General features: G+C 37.1%; 2 protein-coding genes and 1 pseudogene across 3 annotated transcripts in view; 1 reads left to right on the top strand and 2 right to left on the bottom strand.

The window, feature by feature from the left end:
- Positions 1-8,417, bottom strand: part of LOC103520857 (V-type proton ATPase subunit e 2-like) — a 12,106-nt gene extending 3,689 nt beyond the window's left edge. The window contains exons 1-4 of one of the 2 annotated variants that reach the window (XM_008485954.3): positions 8,220-8,414; positions 7,285-7,332; positions 6,455-6,542; positions 5,979-6,241 (exon numbers count right to left, since the gene is read on the bottom strand). In XM_008485954.3, coding sequence (XP_008484176.1) covers positions 6,218-6,241; positions 6,455-6,542; positions 7,285-7,332; positions 8,220-8,317 — 258 coding nt within the window. In that variant the 5' untranslated portion in view covers positions 8,318-8,414 and the 3' untranslated portion in view covers positions 5,979-6,217. Of the gene's footprint in view, positions 1-5,978; positions 6,242-6,454; positions 6,543-7,284; positions 7,333-8,219 lie in introns of those variants that run through there. The other variant, XM_008485955.3, reaches the window with a different exon arrangement.
- LOC103520855 (U3 small nucleolar RNA-interacting protein 2) lies at positions 1,815-3,569 on the bottom strand. Its single transcript, XM_008485952.3, has one exon. The coding sequence runs from the start codon at positions 3,441-3,443 to the stop codon at positions 2,079-2,081; it is 1,365 nt and encodes a 454-aa protein (XP_008484174.1). The 5' UTR covers positions 3,444-3,569; the 3' UTR covers positions 1,815-2,078.
- Positions 3,884-5,170, top strand: LOC103520856 (annotated as a pseudogene).
- Positions 8,418-10,537: the final 2,120 nt, after the last annotated feature.

Genomic DNA, 10,537 nt, shown 5'->3' with positions numbered 1-10,537 from the left:
GTAAGAGTACAAATTTTGTTAATTCGTTACGCGCACAAAGGAATTAAAGAAACTAGTGTCAACTCTAAGTTTCCGTAGTCGGTGTCACAGCCCCTCAAAGAATTGCTACACAGAGCCCAATTTTGTTGTACACTCCATACCGACGTTACTTACAGACCGTTGGTCGGTTTAAATGTGTCCGTTCGTACGACAGAACCTCTGTTAAACACCGATGAGCTTTACTTCTCGTTCACGCCTCAATCTCATCCCTTAACCAGTTTTAGCATACTCGCTAACATCGTGACTTGTAATATTCCAAATTTGACGACTGTCGGTGACCGGCGAAATAATTGTCGCTTTATAATTGAACTATAATACTAAATGAGCAAATAACAAATATTAATGTACAATAGTGTTTTATGTGTCTTCTAATGTTTCGTTCCCCGCTTTTAATAACGGATGCCGTTAGAGATGGTAGTTGGAAGATTTTGTTTGTTACACGAGTGTATCCAAAAAGTTATTACTCAATTAAAATCTGCAGAATATGTTTTGTGTTTGTCGCGTTTTGTATTATCTCAAATTTTCCTGTTTGTGTAAAGATCATTACATGCAGTATCTAATCTTGTCTCAAAATAAGTATCGCTACCCAACGTGTCATTTAGTTTCCTCCCCTCTCTTGCCCAGAGCCCAACGGCGGGCCTCACTTTGAAATAGGACTAATTTATCTACTCCAACAAGAGCTTGCGACCGAGAAGAGTATGGATAGACAGAGAAGATTAAAGCCTACTGCTCTTGGAGTCAACAATGTCTGAGGGAGATAGTTTGGAGAACACAACTTTTTTTGAAGCAGGATACATTCGACATATTGAGTAGGGCGTCGTATCAAACGTGTATGTACGATCCGAGCATGTTCATCTTAATTTTTAACTACATACTATTGTATTACTATTATCTTGTGGTGTATTCATATAAGGTTCATTCCACTGACCTGAAAAGACTGAGGGGCAGAAATAATCGCTTGACGGTTTGTTGGCATGGCATCACCATGGTATGGTAATGTAGCGTGACGACATACCCTCACGCTTTGTCAGAGATACGTGACCGTTTCCGAGTGACTATCTATAGCTTTCTAGCATATAGGGTGCACACCAGGGAGGATCTCGTGTTCAGACCCAATGGAACGTGCTGCGACCTTTTATGTTTGTTTAATGTGTTATTATTTCCTTATTAGTTTTAGTCTTATTACTCCGATATACCACCCAATTTCGTCTCTCTAAAGTGTTGAAATCCCCATAGTGTAATAATTTTCTCTAATCTCTATTCCAATTCACGGTGCGGAATCATCCAATCAGACACCATCACGCAGACGGAACATTCCGCGCCGATCCAGGGCCGCCCAAGCTAAGGGCGGGCCCGCCTAAAATAGGACTACCCCTATTATAAGCCAAAGACGACCTTCCGACCGAAAGAGCATAGGACAGCAAGGAAGAGAGAAGCTAAAGCCCTGCTATTCACCTTTTATTATTTTTTTTTTTTTTTTTTTTTTGTATCTAATGCAGGATTTTGAATATTAATACCTATGTCATTTTCTATCTTTTGTATCTCAGTTTTTTTAGGAGTATCTACTTAGCTTTGTTTATAAGTGTTATTTTTCCTTCTTAGATATGATTTTCATATATGTACATACAAGTTGACTGTAAATACATTAGTAAATATAAATACATAAGACCAAAATTAATTTTATTTGATTTCAACAAAATCTACTATTGCCTACTTATTTTGTACTCCAAAGACAGATGTGGGTGACATTATCAATAATTTAAAAGATCAAGATATCAACGAGTAAAGTGTAGATATTGGATTTATTTACAATAAATATGGAAAACAAACAATTTAGATACAAAGGTTTTTTTTTCTCATAGCACAACCTGAACAGATTCCAAAAGGCTGAAAGCATGATTGTGAGAGTTCATATGAGTCCTATCTCAAATACAATCATAACCAATTGGATCAGATCATCATTACATAGACACCACTGGGTTTTGTAGAGGTGAAGTGCATATGGAGGGCTAATCTTCACAATAGAGCCATCAACTGATTCACTTCAGTTGTATATCAATAATTGCCACTGTATTCTTTACCCCTTTGATAGTTTTCCATCTGCCAAACCTATGTTCAGTACCTATACCAGCAACAAGATGTTTGTGATCACTTGTGAAAACTAAACTATTGATTACACCAGACAGAGGTATGTCTTGCAGGAATTCCAGAGTTCTCTTTGGTGTAATTTTCCACAGTTTCACACAACCATCATAAGATCCTGATGCAACTAGATCCGAGTTGTGCAGACATGCAACAGATGTAATCCAGTTAGGTTCGGAGCTGGAACTGTCATAGCCATGTGCAACAGGTATGGTGTGTGTAGGGACTTTCTTCAGAATACTCCATAGACTTAATGTTCCATCTTCTCCACATGTTATAAACTGTTGATCATTCACTCTCCTAGTCATGTCAATACCTCTCGAGTGACCATTGAACACAAGCTGAGATTCTTCTTGAATCTTCCATACTCTCACACTTTTGTCTGTTCCACCAGAAGAGATCACTCTGTTCTTGGCAAGAATGTCTAGACTGGTAATGGCTGACTGATGACCAAATAATGTTTCTACATAGGCTCGGTCCTCAATGTTCCACACTTTGATACTTCTATCATTAGAACTGGAATACAGTGTATCACATTCAAAACTAATAGCTAACCCAGTGATAGGGGCTTTGTGTCCAGTGAATGTATGTAAATGCTCCAGGCTAGAGGACCATAATTTAATATTGGAATTATTGTCTCCAGATGCTACAAGCTCATTATTATTAGCAACAGCTAATGCTAGGATGGGTGGATAAGACTTTCTATCGGTTTTTACAAATGGTGAGCTGCAAACTTTACTTCTTGTTTCGAGTAACCATTTGATTATGATACCATCTTTACAAGCAGAATAGACATGTTTACTATCAGAAGTCACAGCTATACATGTAATAGAGGCTCTATGAGGTTTACCATTGAACTTGGTACACACAACTGTTGCATTAGCTAACCTATCTGCTATATTCACTCTCAACTTTCCTTCTTGTTCTAGCACAACTGTCTCCAATTTCTTTAGAACATGTTTGTCTTTTGAGTCATTGAGTTTTTCCTTTTCAACTTTTTCAATCTCCTCGAGATATTTCTTAGCTAGTATTACCTTCCGTTCCTGCTCGGTGAGATCTTCTTCAACCTCTGAATGTTCCTCAAAGTCCTGTGAGTCAAATCCAATGCCCTCATCATCTTCATCACTAGTAAGCTCTTCGTCCAAATCAGGTTTCACTGTTTTCTTGGATTTTGTGGGTTTCTCACTGAATTTCCTCTTTTTAGATTTAAGACTATTGTTATTAGTGGCAGCAGGTTTTTTATTGCGAATGAAGAAAGACATTTTTCTTGTAGTTATTTAGAACATTTGCAAGCTTGTGTCACAGTAAAGAGATTAATTATTAATGAACTTAATGAAATCACTTTTCAATATTCAAAGTTGGTTTTTCCATTTTTTCAAAAATCAAAAATGTAAGGAAAAAAATAAACATTTCAACACGTTGAATTTTGAGGTTAGAAATATCCGGCAGTGACGATCGGGTTTTCAAGCCGGAGGCCGGAGCCAAAACGCCGGAGCACTGGAAATCGGTTGCAACTTTTTAGTTGTTGGGAAAATATGCTAGCTTCTCAAACAAGGTATCAAAACAAGCGCGGGAAAATAGAAATGGTTCGTTCTCAACTAGCAACTAGCAGCTACTCGTACTCAGCTCAGAGTAATGGTAATGAGGGTTCGTTTCACGGAATTCACGGTTTCATAAATTTTTCATTCTGTATGGTGTAAGATCTGAGATGCGAGTGAATATTTTATAATTTCCTAGTCTCCCTGTGTTTCTCGAAGTATTTCAGTCTAATAGGAGAAAGTCATATTTGGACAGCTTCAGTAAACCTATCCACCCATTGCAGAACCCAAACCTAAATGGAAGCATTTTTGAGGACTGGCAAACTTGGTAAGGATGCTCCTAGTAGTTCAAAAACATCTGTATCCACCTCAGGTAAAACTAGAAACAAACCTGTGCCTTGGGTTGAAAAGTACCGTCCCAAAACCATTGATGATGTTATAGAACAGCAAGAAGTTGTTTCAGTGTTGAAGAAATGCTTGTCAGGGGCTGATCTTCCTCATTTCTTGTTCTATGGGCCACCCGGGACAGGTAAAACTAGTACCATGATTGCTGCTTGCCATCAACTATTTGGTGATATGTACAGAGAAAGAATTCTTGAACTCAACGCTTCTGATGACAGAGGAATTCAAGTTATTCGAGACAAAGTCAAAACATTTGCTCAGCAAACGGCTTCAGGATTTAATCAAGATGGTAAACCTTGTCCTCCATTCAAAATAGTAATCCTGGACGAAGCAGATTCCATGACTCATGCAGCACAAGCAGCTCTGAGGAGAACTATGGAGAAAGAAACCAAATCCACTCGGTTTTGTCTTATCTGTAACTATGTCAGTTGTATAATACAACCATTGACCTCAAGATGTTCCAAGTTCAGATTTAAACCACTTGCTGAGAATACCATGCTGACAAGACTTCAATATATTTGTGAGCAAGAGAGTGTCATGTGTGATTTCAAAGCCCTGGAGACATTAGTTGAAACTTCAGGTGGTGACATGAGAAGAGCCATCACTTGTCTTCAGTCCTGTGCTAGACTGAAAGGAGGAGAAGGGATTGTCAATGAAGATGTACTCGAAGTTACTGGTGTTATTCCGAACCCATGGATTGAGAAACTTCTCAAGGTTGATTCATTTCAAGTTCTGGAGAAATACATTGAAGATCTTATCTTAGAAGCATACTCTGCCACACAACTGTTTGATCAGTTCCATGATATTGTCATGTCAGCAAGTAGTCTAAGTGATAAACAGAAAGCTCTCATCTTGGAGAAATTAGCTGAATGTAATGCAAGGTTACAGGATGGGGCTAGTGAATATATTCAAATTCTTGATCTGGGTTCAATTGTCATCAAAGCAAATAAAACTGCTGTTTGAAGAAAATGTCAAAGTATGGCTGTTTGTAAATATTTTCCCCATGTAAATATTTTGTTCAGGATGATGGTAGTGAAGAAAAAAAAAAATATCTGGTGTGAACATCACACAACTTTCCTTAACCTAACTTTTACAATATCTCTAACCGTTAAGTCAGTATAGCCAAAAACTGCCAAAAAAACGGTCAAAAACCGCCTAAAGAGGTCAAAATACCGCCAACCGCAGCACCTACCTGAACCAAACGTTTTGTGTTGCATCTTTGTCACATTTATGAAACACATAACAACTTTCAGGTCTCTACCTCATACTGTTCCCAAGATATTGTTAAATTACACCAAAAACCGCTAAAATGCCGCCAAGCGTTGCATTGATCTTAAACAAAAGTTTTGTGTCGCATCCTTGTCACATTTGACAGATTCATGCCAAATTTCAGATCTCTAGCTCTTACCGTTCTCAAGATATCTCATTTACAGGTAGACACACACATACAAAATTTCAAGTCTCTAGCTCTTACTGTTCTCGAGATATTTTGTTTACAGACAGACAGAAGGACAGACAGACACACACACGGAAACATACCAAATTTCAAGTCTCTAGCTCTTACCGTTCTCGAGATATTTTGTTTACAGACAGACACACGCTGAAACTTTGGATTTAGGCTCTAGGGACCTCAAAACGTGTTTTGGCACTAAAAACTGACCATCAAAAATTTGACCCAATTACATTACTTTCCTTCCTATAGGATAAGGAAAGTAGAAAATCATGTACAAATTCACTAAATATGTACTTTCATAGATTGCCCCTCTCTGTCTCAGTTTATAAAGATAAAATGAAATAGATAACCTTAAAAAGAAAATCCAAATAAATAAGCCCAGCCTGCTTTTTGGAACCCACAGCCATGTGAATTTATGACATTTCTTACAAAGTTACAACAGATACTCTTGCTCAAACAGGGGCTCAGTATCGCAAATAATCCAAATTGAGAAGATAGTGATAAAATGTAGGTACTCTATTATTTTACTATCTACAATTTGTAATATTTACAAGGGATACATGATAATAAAATTTATGCCACAGGATATAAAGAAAAATAATGTACACAGAACTTTTCTTCTTTTGAGGGGTACCTACTTGTCTTAGAGGTCTGGAATTTTATTTCCCTGAAACATAATAAACACAATGAAATAAGATAGGTAAGGTAAAAATAGTAGGTATGTGAGGTTGTTTTTAGTTCCTGGGGCTTACTATCTACACACCTCTAAAACATCTACATACCTTGGTAGAAATGTAGTTATACAGGTTATTATCAGACCAAACTTGGCATGAACAACATGCAAGTGTTAAAGTGCCTAATGGAAAAAAAAAAAACTTACCCATTCTTTTGCTATCAACAGAAGAGTTTTATTTGACAGCTTAGGTCCAATGAGGGGGTTCATTTGAGCCATGTAACAGCACAGCCAACTGAAAATAAATGAAGCAAGAACAAAATTAATGATTTGACCATACAAAGAGCAAACTGGAGAAGAAAAACTCATAGTAACTCTTTCAAATAGGACTACATCATAGACAAAAAATAATAATAATATATGTATACAAGTTAATACCCAAGTTTAGCTGAGAGTTAACAAGAGACTTGGGCCAGCCATTCACTATCAGCTAGACCTGACAGGTACAACTGATCAGTTCTCCTGATCAGGTATACCTGACACCTGATGAGCAACCACACTATCAGGTCTACCTGATTATGAGTGGCTGGCCAAAGATAGCTGAGAACCGATTAGGTGTACCAGATAGAACCACCACATACTCATCAGGTCTGTCAGTCAAAACTGATCAAATTTTCTTCAGGTATCAGATTGCCTCATTAATATATTATTGCTGCCACACACTATCAGGTATAACTGACATCAGGTGCACCTCTCAGGTCAACCTGATAATGAGTGCCTGCCTTGAGGACAAAGAATACTTACAAGAGCCAACATGTAGCCGCTGTTAACATGAGGACCAGTTGCAGAATCCTGAAACAAAACGAGGTAACCTATTCAGCACAGGATGGTAGACCTGATCAAATTTTCTTCAGGTATCAGATTGCCTCATTAATATATTATTGCTGCCACACACTATCAGGTATAACTGACATCAGGTGCACCTGTCAGGTCAACCTGATAATGAGTGCCTGGCCTTGAGGACAAAGAATACTTACAAGAGCCAACATGTAGCTGCTGTTAACATGAGGACCAGTTGCAGAATCCTGAAATAAAACAAGGTAACCTATTCAGCACAAGATGGTAGACCTAGGAATAACTAATCACATAGTTTCCTTTCACAATTTTCATGGTGGTAAACAGGGAAATGGAACATTGCCTGATTTGCCTGGCATTGTACCATTTACCACCTGAAATTGTGACAAAGGCAAGTGTATTCACCACTACACCACCAATATGACCATCCGAGTTTTGGTGTGTGACAGAAAACAAAATTCACAGAAATGTATGTTTCACCCCAAGGTAGGTATGCAGCATTCAACCACTTTCTTAAGTTGTTGCGTACAGAATCAATTTCACCAGAATCGCTCTTACGGTAGGATTCATGTCCCACATGAAACTCAAGCGCTGTTGTTACAGTCAGACGTAAACAAAACATTTTTTTCAAATACGGTAGGATTCATGTGAGACATGAAACCTCCGAAAAGCGATTTGTGGTAGGCTTCATGTCACACATGAAATTGTTCCCTCGCTTTTAATTTATTTTCTTTTTTTTCCTAGTTGAGATAGAAACATCTGGTTTTTTTTGTCTTCTTCGGAAATCTTCGGACTATAATTCCGAATGCTTTGGAATCATAATAAACAAACACCGGCTTTTCAGTCTGCATTTGAAAGGAGCAAAAGATACACAAGTTCCTAGGCACGTCCTACCGTAACGCCTCCTATCTGTAAAAATCAAGCCGACCGTAGCGAGTAAATCTGTAGCTTCATGCTGGACATGAATCCTACCGTATCGCCAGATTTAAGTTATATTTCTCCTACCATAATGGCGGAACCATGATTTCATGTGACACATGAATCTGTCCGCAAAAGGTTAAGTTGCTTGGTTGCCTCCCTGTTTCTATCTCGGGAGGGTGGGTATATTGGAACTTACCCTCTGTTTACTCCCTTGGGTACGAAGAGAGGTAGAACGATTCCAACACAACCCCAGAGGGCCGTCATGAGGATGACAGGAATAGCAGAAGCTCCCATTTTTGTTAATTCCTATAAAATATTAATTTAATTTAATTCCTTTTATCAATTTTTTGTCAAAATTTTTCCAAAACTCAAATCGAAAAGTTGAAAATGAAAAAGGAAAACACCCAACACCCAAAACAACAGAACACAACAGAGAAAAAAAATTGTGGCTCTGCAGCAAAAACAAAAATGGGGTTCCGTCGCCAGGTGCGTTAAAGGAAAAAAACTCGAGAATGGTACGTATAAAAGTAATATTAATTAATAAATTAATTAGTTTTATTGAAATATCCATTCATATAAATTTAATAATTTGGTTCTTTGATTTTTTTTATATAAAATGAATTTTAAAAATTGCCGCCGGGACAGCTATCTCACGTTGTCCGAGCTCATCTCAGCCCTGTTCATAAACACACCCTCAGAGTAATGAGGGTTCGTTTCACGGTATTTTTCATTATTCATTAATTCATTCTGTAAGATCTGAGATGCGAGTGAATATTTTATAATTTCCTAGTCTCCCTGTGTTTCTCGAAGTATTTCAGTCTAATTAATAGGAGAAAGTCATATTTGGACAGCTTCAGTAACAAAAAATAGAAAAAAATCGGGTTAATTTTTTTAATAGAATTTTACATCTGACCAAAGCCGCCCATTTCATTTCGTCACCGTTGTGAACCGAGCCTGCATCAGCTGATATGCTGATAACTTTATCACTTTTGATGTGTGTTTTTCGTATCTTTTTTTTTACAGGAAAAGTTGAAAATCGTAAAAATCGTTGAAAAGTTGTAATTCCTATAAAATATTAATTTAATTTAATTCCTTTTATCAATTTTTTGTCAAAATTTTTCCAAAACTCAAATCGAAAAGTTGAAAAAGGAAAACACCCAACACCCAAAACAACAGAACACAACAGAGAAAAAAAATTGTGGCTCTGCAGCAAAACAAAAATGGGGTTCCGTCGCCAGGTGCTCTTGGAAAAGGAAAAAAAAATCTCGGGAACGGTATAAATATAAATAAAGTATAATTGTATAATATTAATTAATTAGTTTTATTGAAATATCCATTCATATAAATTTAATAATTTAGTTCTTTGATTTTTTTTTTAATTTTTAATTACCTATTCGTTTATTTTGTAGGAAAAAAATAGAAAAAAATCGGGTTAATTTTTTTAATAGAATTTTACATCTGACCAAAGCCGCCCATTTCATTTCGTCACCGTTGTGAACAGAGCCTGCATCAGCTGATATGCTGATAACTTTATCACTTATGTGTGTTTTTCGTATCTTTTTTCTATTTTTTTTTACAGGAAAAGTTGAAAATCGTTGAAAAGTTTATTTAAATGATAACAAAGAATGGCTGATAACAACAATTCGACAGGAAAGTCGGGAAAGTTCGACCCCACGAGACCAATCACCAGCAAAGTCAATCCCCTTCTGCGAGCTGCTGCATCGGGATTGCCATTTGATGTCGAGCAAAGTCCAATTTTGGTGCCCGTATGTTTGAATGAGAGCCAGACAACAGGTAAAGTAATGAATTCTTGAGATACTTAAATGTCCATTGGCAATAGATATTGCACAAGAGCCTTTCCTATGACTTTCTGTATGTACACAGCATTTCTTTTGAAGTCAACTTGCACAACATTACCTACTGCCAGTGGACACTTTTAGACCTAAGTTTCTTATCTAGATGTGGACATTTTCCTTTTAGCCTGTTATTCATCCAATGATTGGTAATTATTCAGAAGTCACAATCATGAAATCTCCTTTTTGTTGTGTTTAACCTAACCCTATAATAACACTGGTCACTGCTCAAATTGTGAAAGCTCTTTTTTTGCATTTAACCTAACCCTATAATAACACTGGTCACTGCTCATTTGTGCTGGTCCTTTTTGTAGCAATTTTCCATTGATGTTACTTCTGAACAAGTACCCAATGAATTATTGTACAATTTATCTCGTACAAGTCATTTTACTGATCTTACAATCACTTTTGATAAATTGTGAACTTCAATTCTTCAATCATGCATGCAAGCAAGAGAATGTTACTACTGGGCTAACCATGCTCCCAATTAAGTATTTGATTGTTCTTGATCTCATAAGAGAAAACAAAGAAGTCCAAATAAGTAAGTACCCAGGTACAAAGAGGGGGAGGGGGGGGGATATTTTGACTGGGTTAAAAATGTACTACTTAGCAGACAGCAAGGGTATAGTGTGATATCCATCCAGTCCTGAAGATTTCTGAA

The sequence above is a fragment of the Diaphorina citri genome, unplaced genomic scaffold (genome assembly GCF_000475195.1).
Source record: "Diaphorina citri unplaced genomic scaffold, Diaci psyllid genome assembly version 1.1 scaffold4182, whole genome shotgun sequence".
NCBI classification, from domain to species: Eukaryota; Metazoa; Arthropoda; class Insecta; order Hemiptera; family Psyllidae; genus Diaphorina; species Diaphorina citri.
Note: the sequence above shows the minus strand (reverse complement) of the source record. Positions and strands in the feature narration are given on the sequence as shown.